Genomic DNA, 16,969 nt, shown 5'->3' with positions numbered 1-16,969 from the left:
TGTTTTATGATTTATCTCCTGGATGATTCTCCATCTCGGCTGCAGTGTTTCCTCATCATCAGTCTGTCTCCAGCTAATGAAGCACTTTACAGCCACTTGTACATCAGCTTTCACTGTTGAATCTACTGTGCACTTTTTAATTAATTTGGAAGACCAAAGCAACAACTAATACTCATTGGTTTTTCATTGTTTCTCTCCCTATTACTTCCTTATCTGAAGTCACAAGTACAGATAATAAGATATTTGCATTATCTCAGTGTTTCTTCTATTGGAAAAATATAGTAAGTGAAGAAGGAAATTCTTCAGAATTCAAGAAATTCTCTTGCAGTAGCACAGAAGAATTTAATACACAATATTATAGTGTTATGGTAAACTATATATGTGAAGCAATAGATGTATGAGGTGAAGAAAGAGTGACATAATACTATTATAATTTGAGAAGAGAAAAAATTAGTTTATGAATAAATTTCATTCGTCTCATGAATAGCCTCATAATTTAAAATAAGTCTTCTGCATAATGAACTTGCAAGCTATTACTCTTGCATTGCCACAGCACAGTATAACTCTGTCAGTCTGGGAGCGTTTTGAACTTTGTCAAAGTTGTCAGGTGGATTCGATTGAAAGTGAAACTGAATGGGTTTCCCAATCGATAGATCTACAAATTGTTGCAGGGTGATATTCCAGGCAGTAACTGTGATTGTTGCTAGATTTATCCTCTTCTAAAACAATGGAGTTAAAAGTGGCAGATGGTAGTAAGTGATTAACATTCCTAGTAAACAGACTTCTGCAGGGATATATTTAAAGTAGTTGTGTCTATGTAAATAGACAAGGAGCATGAACTGTGCAACTATAATTGAATTATATTAGCATAACTTAAGTAGAAGTTTTGTAAATAACAAACACCTTAATTAACCTGCATGGTTTTGGCAAGTTAATGACATACCTAGGGTAAATGACATAAAAGTTTTTGGCAGCATGACAGCTCAGAGGCAAACTAGTACCCAGTACCCCACCCTTTGTTGCTGATGTTGCTCCTTCTGCTCCAGCATGGCTTTGCTGGGATTTCTGTAGGTTACAGCAATAGGTTTTCTTGCAGAGAGCTGGAAACCTCCCCATGGAGTGGTCAGTGAAAAAAGACACCAACTTTTTGTACCCCTTTAGCCAATAATGTTACAATAATGTAACCTGTTTGTAATGGCAGGTTTTGCAGTCTTTCATCTTTTCTGTCTTTCTCATATTGTTTTTTGTTGATTCAGCTTCTGGAAAATAGACCAATTTCATATGCTAGTGGGTTCAAGAAGTGTAGCTGACTCTCATGGAAATTGTCAGGTCTGTGCCTCTGAGTCCAGCCTGAGCTGTGCATCTTTTTAGCCCCAGCGTGTGTTACTCGTTGATGCTCATTTTCAAATCTTACTGGTGGGGTTAGAAACCAGATTGAAAACCAGTACTGATTTATCTGTTTATCATGCCAGGTAAATAATGTGGTTACCAGCCCAGTTAATTATTTTTAAAATACTGGTGAGTTTTGCAAATGGGTAAAAAATTAATTTCTTTTACAGCTGAATAATTTGGGAAAAGCACATTGAATCCACAAGTGGTTGAAATTTGTATTCTTCTCTCACATAGAAAACTGTACTGTAAATAGGCTCTCATCTCTCTTGGGAAAGAAATGTGGATTTTGCTGACAAGTAGAGGGCTCTCAGCAGAAAAATGCATGCTGACAGTTTGACCCAGTGGCCAAATGACTGATTTCCTTCTCCCTTTTTGTTTCTATTTTAGATGCTGAAGAATACCAGCCTCCAATATGGAAATCATACTGTGAGTATACCAGCAATTTGAATAATCTTAGTGCCTTACCAAGGTGTCAATCACTGTTAGGTCTTTTCTCTTTTTTTTTTTTTTGTTTGAAAGAAAGACATAAATGTACTAGATACATGTACAAATTATTGTATGGGACAGCAGCAAAACCTGAACTTTCATGGATTTCCATGGAGCAAGGGCAGCAGGATTATGTGTGCCAGATTCCCTCCATTGCCTTACAAGTGTGCAGCTCCTGGGTTTCATGGTTTCTCTGCTGAGATTTTCAGGAAGGATTTCAGAGGTAGAGGTTAATGTTTTGTGTGTTTACTAAAGGTCAGGCTTGAGAATACTTGTCTTTTTATATGGGTCACCAAATCACTTTAAGATAATAATATTTTTGATCCTTAGCAATAGAAGCTGATTTTTGAAGTGGTGGTTTAGAAGTTGGAGACAGCATTATCAGCTCTTTGAACCTTCCTGTCTGCCTTTAGAAAAATCATTTACATAGAGTGCAGTGCAGAAGTGCATATTTTATGCTCATTTGCTTTGTTCCAAATGTATTTTCTAATAGAGTAGCACAGATCTAAGACAAAATATTGGCTTTTAAATCCCTTATTAAGGATGGCCTTTAAATTTGATTTTTTTATTTTAAACCCTTCCTGGAACTTTAATAAGAGTGTAGCTTTGGGTATAGAGAGTTGTTTTATTCTTTTTGTTTCTTCATACAGAACTATCCTAAGCAGAATTCATCTCTTTTATTGTAGCAAATTCAGTACAGTGCCATTACCAAAATGCAGCTACAAAAAGGCAATGATCACAGTGGCTACATGCATGTACATGTGTAATTTTAAAGGCTAGAATAAGCTTGTTGACTTCACTTATATGCACATTAAACTACCTTGCTGACTTCAAAGACATCACCTCTGTGTTACCTGAGAATGACATTCTGCCCCAGAATGGACTGGGATTTTTTCAACCGAAATTTGAATATGCCATTAAATTACAGAACTTGCTTCTCAGAATATTGTTTTCTAGATACTTTGTTGTTGTTGTAATGTTTTGAGCATGTAAGAGATACCTCCTAAGAAGTCAGCAAGAGTTGAACCATTCCAGAATTCTTTGCTGAGTACTTGAAAAGAAGCAGACAGTTGAGTGATTTTTTTTAAAAGAACCTAGCTTAATCAAAATCAATGAAAAAGCTCCCATTGACTCTGAGAAGACCAGCATTTTAAATGACAGATACTTACTTTTTAGCAGTAAGTTTTCATTAAGAAGTCAGGAAATAAGCACATACATTTACTTATCTGCTCTTAGGTGCCCCAGTTGTGCAGCAGACAGATCACTGCATGCAGTGAAAAAGTTTGGTTACTTTTATTTGATAGCTTGCATGTAGTCCAAAGAAACATTTTTTTAAATGGAAGAAACAGAAACCAAACACTACCAGAATGGATGAATAGCCTATGAATATATAATTTCCTATTCTGCTGTATGTAGGATGCCAATACTGTGATAATGACAAAATCATTTGTGTGTAAACTCCATGCACGAATGACCTTGGAAAAAGTTGCAGAGCTCCAAAATGCAGAAAATAGTTTAAACTTAGAAAGATTTACTGCTGAGACTGCTTAGCCACAAGTACACATTTTTATATGCAGTGGTAGGTAATGTATGGTTCTTTACTCAGCAAGAGCAATTCTGATCTGGTAAATTAATTATATGTCCAGCAATAGTGTTTATCTATGATTCCATCTGCTGTCCTATTTCATGACAATTTTAAGTTATGTATATATTTCATGCTTAGCACTTTGAGTTTACTGCCTACTTAACAATTATTTTCAGTGTATTTTACCTAGAAAGTTTGCTAACATACTAGTAAGATACTTTGCATCAAGTTTTTGATTTCTTATTTTAAGTCCTGGATAAATTTAGGTGACTATGTTGCCTTTTATTGACATGAAGATCAAGGCTTCAGTCCTTCTAGCTTATAAACAAAGACAGGTCTTCCTGTTTGTACAGAAGTATTCAAATAATCAGTGTTGCACATGTCCATGGACAAATACTCATCCAAGTGCAACTGTTTTTAGAACTCAAACCATACTGTTTTGACATAGTGTACAAATTTGATTCAGCTATATTTGGAAAACATGGACACTTCCTCACTTGGAGATCCTCACTTGTTTATGAAGAACTGTTAGAATTTCACATAGATTTCACAGGTCACAAACTTTTTCAGATTTTTTCTGATAGCTCTGGGACACAGATAATAAAACAAATGGCAAGAATAATTTTGTATTAATGGGAAGGAACCTGGGAAAATGTTTGGAAAGTTTCTAGCAGCCAGCAGTCTCTAGGCAGTGGGTTTGATTTTTACCTGAGAAGCAGACCAACAAATAACAGATTTCTTATATCATTCCAATAACAGATTTCTTTTTGTGGTCTGCCGTATGTTGGAAGTCTTACAGAGAATGGTATTTTGCCATTTTATCATCACTGAGGTAATAAATAAAGAAATATAGGAATCACAGAATGTGTGTTGGCAGGCTTCTGGAGTGAGCTGGTCTGGCTTCCCACTCAAAGCATGGCGATTGTTGTCTCTAGAGCAGAACAGCCATGGCTTTACATAACTGAGTCCTGAAAAGCTGCAAGGTGGAGGCTCTGCCAACCTTTGTGGGTAACCTGTTCCAGGAGTGCACTGACCTCTTAGAGGAGAACATGCTTACCTTATCTGCTTCTTGGGAGAAGCAGGCAACTTGTTTGCCTGAAAGAGCACAGTCATTGCTGGTTTCCAGCCTTGGCACGTATGTGCTTGAATTCCGAAGAGATGTAAAACCTCTCTTTTCCTCCTTCTACCCCTGTTGAGATTGGCATATGCTGAGTCAGTCCTGTGTCAATGCCACTTCAGTGTTTGTTTGCATTACTCAAGAGCAGTGTGTTGGTGGGAAGCAAAGTGGCAAGGCACAGAGCATCAGCTGATGCCAAGCTTCAGCTCCTCACGAAGTTTCTCTGCCTTCTGTCCTTCATCAAATAAAAGGCACAGTGTCCGAGACTCATTTTTGTCAGAAATTAAGTCTTTGTTTCAGCCAAGCACTTAGGTTCCTAATTAAGCATGTGAGTAATCCTGCAGAAATAGGACAGCTCATATTGTTCAAGCTCAGCTCATGGATAAAAAAATGCCTGACTGAGATGAGGCTGAGGAGGTAAAACGAAGGAACTCTGCGGAACATTCTGAGACAGAAGGCGGTATGTTTCCTTGCTGCTTTATAAAAGCGATGATAGGAATTTTTCCTCTCCGCTGGAGCATCACTGAACACTCATCATAGGTGAGTTAAAGGAGAAAGCTTGAGGTCCTGACACAGTGCAGAATGGAAAAAAAAAAAAAAAAAAATATGAGGGAATGGGTGATAGCCCTTCTTCCCTGGCAGAAAAGGAGTAAGTGTTGATTTTTGCATGTCACCCCTTTGTTTCTTAGCCAGATTGGATTTTGGAATTTGACAGCTCTTCCTAAAACATGCAGTAGAATTTCCCTATTTCATCCCCTGAGACAACTCATGCTCTAATGGGAACAAAAGAGAGAAAGATATATTCTAACCAGCTACTTTACATCTCAAAGAAATGTTCCTTGAGTAATTCAATAATAAATTTAAGTTTTGTTAACACTGTAAGTTCCAATGTGATTATGATACTATGAATGCTGGCAAGCTATCTGAAGTATGAAACTGATAAAGATGTTCAAAGGTCAAATAGAAGCTACTGCATTTTTCTGTTGCTGTGCTGCATTTTTGCCTAATATTTAATGTGTATTACTACTGTGCATTTCATTTGCATCTGATGCTGAACGAAAAGAACATTCCCAGTCTGATGCAGTTCTCTGAGAGCAGTAATAATACATTTTCTTTTTGCATGCAATTGACTTTTTATAAGGTTAATTTTCTCAGGGCTAAAATAATAATGCATCATTATGTTCGAGTGTCATCTTTCTATGATCACAGTGGGTTTGTCTGTAACCTGCCTGTCAGCTTTAATGCTGGAATTGACTGGGTCAGATGTCAATCACTGCTTGCCACTGCATTAAATAAGTGTGTTTTTCTATTATTTCACTTAACCATGGTCTTATACATTGAATTCTGTCTTAAGATTTTCTGAGATGGGAAAACGGGGCAGAAAGGCCCCAAGGATTGTTGGTCATTTGAGCAAGTAGGTGAGGGACGTGTGCCTTCTGAATCTCTGACCATGCCCTGGGCTGTGCTGGGGTCTCAGCAATGTCAGCCTCAGTGTGAGTGCCCAGCACTTCGGAAAAAGTGTATAATGAGATCAGGCAGAGCTGCAGGATGTTCAGCACTTCTGAAAATGAGGTCACTTAATGAGGTGTCTGTGCTCATTGGAACTTAGCTGTAGGGCACATTTTTCTCCAGTCACCTTAGCCATAATAGTGCACTGTATTCATAGCCCATTAGCAGGCTTTCTCATAGCAATCATTTGAAGCAGGAACAGCAGAGACCTTTCTAAAGGAAAACACAGCTTTTGGTAGGGTCACACCGCTTCCCTCCGTAATGCCTCAGCCTGTGAGATACTGCCTTCCTTATTTTCCACTTAACTGAACTTTCACTGGTGTTTTACCATCTCCACCCTTGTCTTGCCGTCTGTCCTTACTGGAAATCCTCGGCAGCTGTGCGTCTGTCTGTCTCTCCTCTGTTGTTTGTCTCCCACTGAGCTGCTTGGTGTCCCTTACCACAGTGCCACTGGTGGTTTTCTGTCTTTTCTCTGCTCCCAATCTGTCTTCTCTCCCTCCATCTAATGGTTCTGTGTCTCCCTCCAATTGTTCCACTGGTTTGTCTTCCTGTCAGTTTAATGACTATCAATTTAAAGCTAATACGGTAAAATCTGAATTTTTTCTCTTTCAAAGGAAACCATTTCCCATTTGTGACATTTTCTGTGGTTACCACCATACACTGAAATCTTGATCATACTTGGGCCATTTTCTAATGCAGTACATTTAGCATATAATTTGTAATTATTTATTTGTATAGTAATAATCTTACTATGTTTTCTTCTGATGCATTTCTAAATCAGATGTTTCGCAGTTCGTATTATTGCACAGATTAATTACCTGTCTCCCTCTGAGAATGACAGCAACCTTTTCCAGTCTATTCAAAATACAGTTGTTAAGATGATTTGTCTTCCTTACACTCACCATGAATCCTTGTGTGATTTATCCCAATGCATCCTATAAGCATCCAGTTTTTTGTGTTTGCTTTTGGGTCTTTCATATATGTATATGCCCTTTCCTGTTATCATTCCTTCCTTTGTGTTGTGAAATGCTGACTCTTCTCCACACCACTGCTTCTTTGGTGTTAGCAGCCTTAGAGAACCTTCTGGTCATGTTGGAGAGCTCTTTGCTTTTTTCATTTCTCAAAAATGCAGCACATCACAAGATAGGCTTTCTGGGTGTTCTTCAGACCAACTTGTTTTGTTTTGTCACTCTGATCAAAGCTGTCTTAGAAGCAGCTCCACTAGCCTAATTTATTGTGTCAGTCAATGTTTAACAGATTTGATTATTGAAAAATGGAATTTTTATGAAGTATGATTTTTCAGTTAAAATTCAAATTAATTAATTGGGGAATAGATCATTTACTTTAAATGAGAAGCAGTCATACTCTTGCCGTGTTTTGAATACTTAGAGTTCCTTCTCTCTATTGGAAATGGGGGGAAGGAAGAAGTTGTTACTTTTGCTCTTGGATATGTTAGTATTAAGCATCATTAACTTGCTCAATCAGTGGTTATGCTCATTTCAGACATTCAGAAGTTCATTCTTAAATCATGATATTGGGCTCCAGTGTAATCAGAGGTTTAAAAAACAATCTGTTTTTTGAACAAAACTGTCACGCATTGTTTAACACTTTATTCAGATACACAAGTTGTTTGATCTCAAAAGAGCAGAAGCCTTTGAATCTTAGTCACATTATTAGAAGAGGTAAGAAAGACCGTATTTATCCTGGAGTTATCAAAATATTATCAAGTTATCATAAATCTTGTGCAAAAGTAGCAGGAGATCTGACAGTGCTGAATGATGCAGAGTAAATCCAAAGCCTGAGTAGAAATTTAAAGCTGGATTACATCCAGCACTGAAAGTGGTAGGGAATATAAGAAATGATGACCTGTCTTTCTGTGCCTCTCCAAGGAAGCAGGGATGAAGGTTTGATTGGTTAAAGAAGAGGTTATGGGTTTTTCCACTTTGACATGAGCAGAAAGCAGGAGCCCCCAAAGCTTTCACATCCCTTTGAGCTTGTGTGACAAACTTGGGTGCAAGCTGAGGATTTCCCCACTTTCCAGATTTCATTGCTTCTAGCCCCATTTAAAGAGAAGGTGCAGAAGGTGGGAAAAGGTGCTGAGTGTTAACACCTACATTTTCAATTCACTTTCTGCAAGAGAGCTTCTGTGTTTATCAAACCTAGGGACACTTCTGTTCCTCCCATAATCTGCCACCTTTCAGGGCGTGCTTCTGAGCTTCACTAACATTGTGAATAAACTAATATTGTGTCCTGGAAACTCAGGTTTTTTTAAAAAAATTCATGGACATGATCTTTCCAAAAACAAGAAGGTCAGCATACAGAAGGCCTTTCTCGAGGGAGGCAATCCAAACCTCTGGGATTTTTACTGGAGCTACAGAGAGACAGTCTGTCTGTGCTGGAATTGATTACTGTCATTGCATGTCAGCTTATTCTCACGACTCTGGAGTGGAAGGGAGGGAGAGGATCTCATTAAATACATGCAGTGAAGAGTCTGGGGGCACGGCAGCAAGTACCCCTCGCCTCAGGTCTCTCTCCTGCAGCCCTCAGAAGATTTGCAAAATTGATCCAGGACCATTTGAATAAGGGCATAATTGCTCTGAAAGGAATGTTTGCTTGCTTCTCAGTAACTGCCATCAAATCTTGAAATAAATTATGAGGTTGTGATGAACCAATTCAAAGGTATTGAACTTTTTCTTGTCATATCCAAAAAACTGCTGGTTTTACTGATAAACTATCTGTTCTTGTTACAGCATTTTATATGCAAAAGTGGGATTTTATCCTGAGACAGACCTAATAAGTTTTTCTGGCTAGTCTTCCCTGGTACAGAAATGTAAAAGCCAGTACAAAGGGATAGTACTTCTAACAGTTAAAGCATTGATCACTTGAGTGAGTTTGCCGGTCAACAACCGATTTTCATATAAATGACTTAGACACACTGAAATACCTCATTTTGCTGTCATTGTCTTTACATTTGCATTTTTCTCTGCGGCCTCTGGCTAAAAAGACTCATCTGAATGAAAGTTTGTGTATGTTGCCATCTTCTAATGGTCTGTACATTTTTGTGTTTGACAGTGTATCAATTGCAACAAGAGGCACCACGTCCCAAGAGAATCATCTGTCCTCGGGAGGTCAGTTCTTTTGCTCTACTTTGTTACAGCTGATGAATTGCCAGCAGCATATGATTACCAAAAAAACTTTTGTACAGTCTGTGGGTATTATTTGCTTTAACTTTTCTATGCCATTATTTTATATAATCGTTTCTCTTAAGGTTGATCAATTAAAGCTGGATAATATTTGCCAGTTAGGAATGGCAGCCTCATTCTACCACGAGAAGCACCTTCATTTGACAAGTACTTACCCATCATTGTTAAGTGTGCTTTTCTGTGTACTACCTAAAGGTTTGAGTTTCCCTGTCAAAATGTAGGTGTTTTTTTCTTCCTGCATCTGCATGATAATGTCTGTGTGATATGTTTCAACATCATACACATAGCTTCAGTTTGTTGAATACTCCCTGCCAACTACTATGTTCAAGTTAAAATTCTGAAATGATAGCCAGAGAACTCTGTTCTCTCACAGAGATTTTGAAAATGATAGAATATTTACAAGTCTGCAGGGCTGCAGGTTTGGCTGAGTCGTCTTGTCCCCTTGTTTTCTTCTGTATTTCTCCATTTCTACTTGCTTTATTATGTCAGTTCATCAACCTGCATGGCATAACAGTAATGGAAAACATGTAGATGTCTCTGGTCAATAAAAAAACCTGTGATGTTTATCTTCTGTAATGTCAGGGACAAATTTTGTGCACACAGACATGTAAAACTAGCAGCAGAAATACTAAACATATGAAGTGATTGCACAGGGTGTAAAAGATGATGTGCAGGAAGATAGAAACTGCAGCTCATTGGTGCGATACACAGCTCTACTCCCAGACATCATCCTGAGCTCTGTCCCGCTTCCCACACTGTGTGCCCATGAAAGCAGGGTCCTAGCATCTCTCAAACGTTTACATACTGCCTCAAAACACTTCTGTCTCAGGCAGGAGGTTTTGTAGCAAGGCACAGGTACTTGCCTGGGTTCGTGAAGAAAATCCATTGCAAAGCCAGGAATTGAGTACAGTTCACCTGAGTTCACCCAGAGCCTTAATTAAAAGAGCAGTTTTCTCTCAAGTGCCTTCTACTAGTTGCAAGGCAGGAGAGCAGTCTCTTGGCCTCAGTCTGGAAGTCTTCAAGTCCTATCAGTTTGGGATGGTCCCAAGACACCTACACAGGATGCTAAGAAGGATAAGCAAAACATCAGAGTGGGTGAAGCCTTGTGTCATCCTTTCTCCCTGTCAAAGATGAGGCTTGGGGTGAAGAAGTGTGTGTTAGCCCTCTGGGACTTCAGTGCACATGTGCTGACAGGTTTTATCAAGACCTTCCTCTCTGTAATCCTCATGCAAACCAAAGGACAGTAAGGTCTCTGTGGCTGGTATTCTTTAAAGGAGAGAAAAGGAAGGTTTTTAATGAATTACATAACAGATATCAAACTAGTCATGGCATAGTTAAAAATATAACTTTTTAAGGTAAACAATTCATTTTCTTCCAGCACAGCCTTAGAGGAGTTTCTTTCTTTTCTTGATATAATGGTTTATCTATTTTACCTATTTCATATTGAGACTATTTTGAGGAAGGACTTGTCTTTAAAAAACAAGATTAATAAAATAAAATAGAAAACCATGTCTACAATATGAACTCATCTTTGTGGGAATACAAGTTAATCTGTGTAAGTTTAATCCAAAATATAATATACTAACCCAAATTTAAGCATTTTCTATTTGCCTCCATGAGAGAAAATTTAAATCAAGGTAAAATAGTCGAAGTAGTGTAGCAATTGCGTTTTTGTTCTAGAAACAAGATTATCTACACCAGGGAAGTGAATGTGCAGCTGTGAACTCCTTACCAATGTGCTGTATTTAACATATTTCCTTGAACTCAAGAACATATTATGTACAACTGAAGTTATCCTGTTTACCTGATGTTTAAAGACCACACATATTTAGTGCCTATTCAGGTCACTTCCAAAGATTTGCAAAAAGAAGCTAAGATAATATTAATTAAATCAATACATAATTGACAAAGCATAACAAAATAAGCAAAAGATATCTGTTTCACATAGTCTGGGTTTGGTTCTAACTGATGAACCATTTTCAGTTGCTCATTTCACAGACTGCAGAGTCCTATTTTGAGTTTGTTGGATTTTTATTTCAAGTTAGTTAAACAGCTGAAAATGCAGAGACTTTATAAAGGGCTTGGTATGTAAAGCAGTATGGATTCCCACAAATATGATCTTTGGTTCTTGTTACTTGAATTTCAAATCTTTGTGTAGCTCAGTTGTATGTGTTCATCATCAGCCTGATTGCCAGAAACGCAGGTTCTCTGACCCAAAAAACCACTATGACACTGCTAATGTGCATTTTTTTTTTGCATGTAGCTGGGGAGGTAGGGCAGATGGGATGTTCTGATACCTAAGGATGGCAACATACACAAATATGTGGTTCATATTATCAGCTTATATTATAAATTAGAACTACACAGTGGTTTTGTAGATCATCGCAGATTATTTTAGAGAGGAAATTCAGGACTCTGTTCCTATGGCACCTGCTGCCTTCTTCTTAGCACACAGTCTATAAGATTTCAGTTGTTTTTCTCAATTCTAGTTTGATTTCAGTGTCATCTGATGATTTTACAGGCTTGCTTCTCTAAAAGATGGGTTTTTATTAATACTGAGTTTTCCAGTTACATAGAAAGATCTCAGAATCTAATTTTGTGTTGTTTGTGAAAATACATTAATTGGAAATACAACAGTTACTTAGCACACAATGAAATGATGCTTATCCAGTGTCTGGAGAGAAGGTGTCAGCAGGATGTGTGGCTGACAGAAAAGATTTATCTCTCTCTTGCATATCATAGGATGTGGACTTTGCTGAGGGTGTTTCCATGTGTAATTTAGTATTCAAACTAATTTAAAACAAATCTAAAAATTGCAAATAATTTGAAATCCTTCATGCTTGTGGGAAGATGTCTTTCATAATGGGTAAGTTCTACACTGTTTGCAAGGAAATTGAAGGAATTGATACTGCAAACCAAATCTGTTACAACAATACATAAACAAGGATTGGAGGTTGTTGCTTTTTCTTTCACCATTTAGCATTTTCATCATTCCTCCATCTTTTCCATTGTCATCTTTCACATTCTCCACATTCATTTGCTCTTCCATTACTTCTCTGTTGCTCCATAGTCACAGGGGTTTTAGCCTCAGATCTCTGCAGTTCTACCATCTAATTTGTGCAGGTTTCTTGATAAACTGTACTGTGGAGACAGAAATCACCTCTCCTGATATGTAAACCACCAGACTAAAAGCTGGGACTGTAAATAAAACATGAACATTTATATCTTTGTGTCTTTGAGCTTTGCTATCATCATTTGCCTTTTCTTCTTTTGGTTGCATAAATATCTTGTCAGCAAAAGCAGGTCATTCCTGCAATGGGAATCATATTGAGTGAACCATTCGGGCTCCAGGTATCCAACGTCTTTTAATTAATCACCACTGGCAGCAGACTAGTGTGAATATCCTGCCTTCCCAATAACATTGGATTTCTGCCAATATCCTCATTTGTAACCATATTCCTTCCAGCAGTGTTTTAATGATTTAGCTTTTAAACAGAAAAAGTTCAGTTTAAAAGCGCTGTTCAGGTGGAGGAGTAGCTTTTAAATATTGAGTGGTGTGGTGGTAGGCCCCAAAAAATCTGATCCATCTTGTGAGGAAGTCATAAAGTGTCTTTTAGGGCTTATTCTACAGAAATGCTTATGAAAAAATTACATTCTCAGAAAATAACTCAGGCTTTCAACTTCTTTGTTTTATTCAAAAGGAACATGTCAAATGATTCTTAATTTTAAGAAGTATTTCATGAGTAGATTATTCAAAGTAAAAATATCTTTTAAAGAAATGGAGGCTTTAACAAAGTAAAAGAATTAAGGAAGCATGGTGACATTACTTTGGACTATTTTATGTTAAACAATAGGCACATTCAAAATTTTTTTTGAAGATGGAATGAATCTTACTCATGAGTTCTTGGATTGTTTTTGTAGAAATATTCATACCCGTGAATGATATTCCCATTTTGCTCCAAGAAAACCTTAATTGCTGATAGCAATTTTTGTGGCTGGTGAATTTGTCTGCATTAGACCTTCCACATTCCTAACAGTGCCTTGGCCAAGTCAGTGTCAGCAACACTGAGAAACTTGTCTAAATTTCCCTAGTGTAAACAAAGCCTTAGAGCCCTAACTTATATTATTATGTAGAAAAATGTCAGTTAATTGCCTTCCTTGTCGTTCTGAATTCCAAATAGGTTATGTCAGAAGCCATAGAGATTATTGTTTCTGCCTTTACAGTATAAAAATTATGGTTTCTTGACTAAAAGCAAATATAGTTACAAAAGAGAAACTGTTCTCTGGGAAAAAAAAATAAAAAATCCCTTTTTCTTTTTGCTTAAGTCATTGTAAGAAATTAAAATAATGATGGCATGTTAGAGTGTACTGCTGAGAGTCTTTAACCATCCAGAGGGTCAGAAATTGTTTTGACCCTCTGGGTATCCATTACCTAGATTTATCTAAACAAGTGTATAGATTGTGGCATTTCATAGAGCATAACTGCTAAAATGGTCACTAGCAGGTCTCTAAAGCTGTTGCCATCTTGTGCATTACCAGCTGCAAATATACAGGATTATTGCACATCTCCAAAACTGAACTGTTGCAATTTACTCTTTGCTCAGTTCTCCCCAAAGTTCCTTCCAAAGCATGGGATTCAAGCTGAGAGGAATGCAATTAGAAGAGTATCATTTAAGCAACTGCAATATTAAAAACACTGATTACTTTTCTCAGTCCTTCTTTCAGCTACAACAATACTTTATATTTGTATGTTAGGAAAAGCTTGTGATTAAGCAAGCTTGAGCAAGGTTGTTCAGCTTTAGTAAGTAAGACATTTGAATAGTTTATCTGACTGGATAATAAGTATTTAATCCTTGCAATAAGTCTTCCACGAATTCCCTTACTCTGATCACTTAGTGACCTTTACAAGCTGAATATTTCCTCTTTGCCTCTGCCCTCATCTTTCTAAGAACAACTTCTATACTGTGGTAAAGTACTAGAGAGCTGTAATAGGGCATTGAAATTGGCCATAAAAATTGGTGGTAAATAATGGGAGTAAATGTGAATTTTCATGGCACTTGTTCAAATTACTCTACTGCAAAAAAGTCAGACACTGCCATGAGGTGTCTTTTCCTGTCGGTCCTGAGAGCTTATCTGAGATAATTCAGAATATTATATTATCTTTCCCTTAGAAAGAGACCTCAGAACGCACACAGTGACACACCAAGAGACCCCATTAGTCAGCAATTAAGTGAAAATAAGCAGAATAGTGCTGAAAACTGTTTTTGTTAATGAAAATGTTTATACATATAAGACTTAATGGAGCCTATATTTTCAAATGCTTATAATATTGCTGACGCTTTAATTGTGTTTTTACAATCCCCTTTAGGATAGAAACAAAGAGGACACAGCAGTAGTCTGTGGGCAAATGAAGCTAAAGAGCAATTTTGAATAGACATTGACAAAAGGAGGAAGGTTCTTCAGCTGAAACCCATAGCAAGGGAGTGGGAAGCCTGGCTGCACTGGTGGTGGCTGAGAAGAGTTGAAGGCCAGGAGGGGTGCTCAGTTACACTGGTGCAGAGGGCATGTGGAATGTCAAAATATATTGCATCCAGCATCTCTCTAAGCCTGCAGGGTTTTCTACATAAACTGTGGGTTTAAAATTTTACAGAAAAATGTCACTTTTCTGTAGTATCTCTATAGTGAATTTTGCCCCACAGAATGCCTGTGGTTTGCAGCTGAAGGAAAAGAAAGAAGGGAAGCTGGAATACTGATTGCCCAAAATTCCCTTGTATTCATCATATCAGAGAAATTTGCTGGTGCTTTTTTCCAAGGCATTTTAGTGACTGACAGGAAATCTCATCTCTCCTGGAGTCCATGAGTCTTGCAGTTTCTCTCTGCTGCAATAGTGAGGTGGTGGAGCACTCAGACGAAGCCACATCATTCTCATTTTAACAGTCCATTGACTACTGAACAGAGGAGAAAGCTTCCTAATTATTCTGCAGGCATGATAGTAAATACTTCATTTAAGTAGTTACAGCTAAACAAAACTAGAAGAGGTTTATCTGTTTCAGTTGAATTTTCTCAGTTTTGATTTACTAATGGTCTAGGTTATGATTTGCAAATTAGACCAGTGTTCATCTTCATCAGAGGAATGCAGTATGAATCAGTCAGTGTGTTTATTGATCACCGTGAAATGGAAAAGTTAAACCATCTTTTTGGAACCCATGATGGCAAGCTCTGACTTCTTTGATGAGCACAAACTGTAGGTAGCTGTCTTTATGGACTGATGAACATGCTAATTATCCCTCTGGGTTTGCTTGAAATCTTTGCAAAGTTTCACACTCCCTTCCATCTCCCCTTGAAAGTGCGTGATGTGTGTGTGTTTGTGTTTTTTGCTATTCTCCTAGATTTTTATTTCCTTTTATCCTTGTTACATATCACTCTTTTAAGCTGGTTCTTTTTATTTAGACGTGGTGTTGAATATAAGAAGTTTTCAAGCCAAAAATAAATTAAAGCTTCTTTCATATCTTGACCTAGATAAAGTTTATCAATAAGCCTACGTGCAGGTGAAAAATCTATTTGCTTTTACAGGTTTACATACCTGTTCCAATTCAGGCCAATTTTCCTTGTGCCTGTAGAAGGGGGTCTTGCTGTCTCTGCTCTCTGACTTTGTGTCTGGTATCTTTTTTTCAAGTCTCAAGATGAGGAAATGTTGTAGTTTAACCCCAGCCAGCAGCCAAGCCCCACGCAGCCACTCAGTCACTGCCCCACCACTGGGATTGGGGTGAGAATCAGAATAATAAAAAGTAGAGAGCTCATGGGTTCAAATAAAGACAGTTTAATAGGTAAAGCAGAAGCTGCACATACAAGCAAAGCAAAACAAGGAATTAATTCACCATTTCCCATGGGCAGTCAGGTGTTCAGCCATCCCCAGGAGACCAGAGCCCCATCAGGTCTAACAGTTATTTGAGAAGACAAAAAACATCACCCCAAATGTTCCATCCTACCTTCTTCTTCTCCCCACTTTATGTAGTGAGCATGATGTCCCATGGTCTGGAACATCCCTTTGGTCAGCTGGGATTATCTGTCCTGGCTGTGTTTCCTCCCAGTTTCCCAAGAGCCCCAGCCCCTCACCATCATGGCAGTATGAAAAGCAGAAAAGGCCTTGGCTCTGTGTAAACCCTGCTCAGACTGAAAAAAATTCTCTGTGTTATCAGCTCTGTGTTCATCACAATTCCAAAATGGCCTCATACCAGCCACTGTGAGGAAAATTAATTCTACCCCAGTCAAAACCAGGAACTCAGAGTATTGAGCAGCTGATGAATTTGTATTTCCTAATATGAATAAATATAGAAACTTCATACATCTCTGTGTCTGCCTTCCTGTATTTCCTGTACATGTATGTGTATAGCTAAAGACAAGAATGATCAAATCAGTCAGTTACACACATCTTTTTGGAACTGTGGACTTTTGTGGCATGTGTCATAGGAATGTTTTAGTGCTTCTCAGTTGTTACAGAAGGAGCCATAGCATTGATGTGGCTTACTGCACTTATCCACTGCTGCTGGGGATATTTCTCTTCCTATTTAAATGACTCAACAGATCATTCTTGAAAAAAAAGGAGCATAGTTTAAATGTTGTATTCACATTTTTCATCCTGCATTCAGGGTAACGTCGATGTTCCTTTTACATTTA

General features: G+C 37.8%; 1 protein-coding gene across 2 annotated transcripts in view; it reads left to right on the top strand.

Moving 5' to 3' along the window:
- Positions 1 to 16,969, top strand: part of CHN2 (chimerin 2) — a 158,354-nt gene that overhangs the window by 61,860 nt on the left and 79,525 nt on the right. Inside the window, exons 2-3 of one of the 2 annotated variants that reach the window (XM_086852786.1) lie at positions 1,780 to 1,818; positions 9,162 to 9,217. In XM_086852786.1, the coding sequence (XP_086708912.1) occupies positions 1,780 to 1,818; positions 9,162 to 9,217 (95 nt within the window). Of the gene's footprint in view, positions 1 to 1,779; positions 1,819 to 5,049; positions 5,121 to 9,161; positions 9,218 to 16,969 lie in introns of those variants that run through there. The other variant, XM_023919175.2, reaches the window with a different exon arrangement.

Source organism: Cyanistes caeruleus, chromosome 1 (genome assembly GCF_971803275.1).
Source record: "Cyanistes caeruleus chromosome 1, bCyaCae1.hap1.1, whole genome shotgun sequence".
In the NCBI taxonomy this organism is placed as follows: domain Eukaryota; kingdom Metazoa; phylum Chordata; class Aves; order Passeriformes; family Paridae; genus Cyanistes; species Cyanistes caeruleus.
This window is presented reverse-complemented; position numbering and strand designations above follow the sequence as displayed.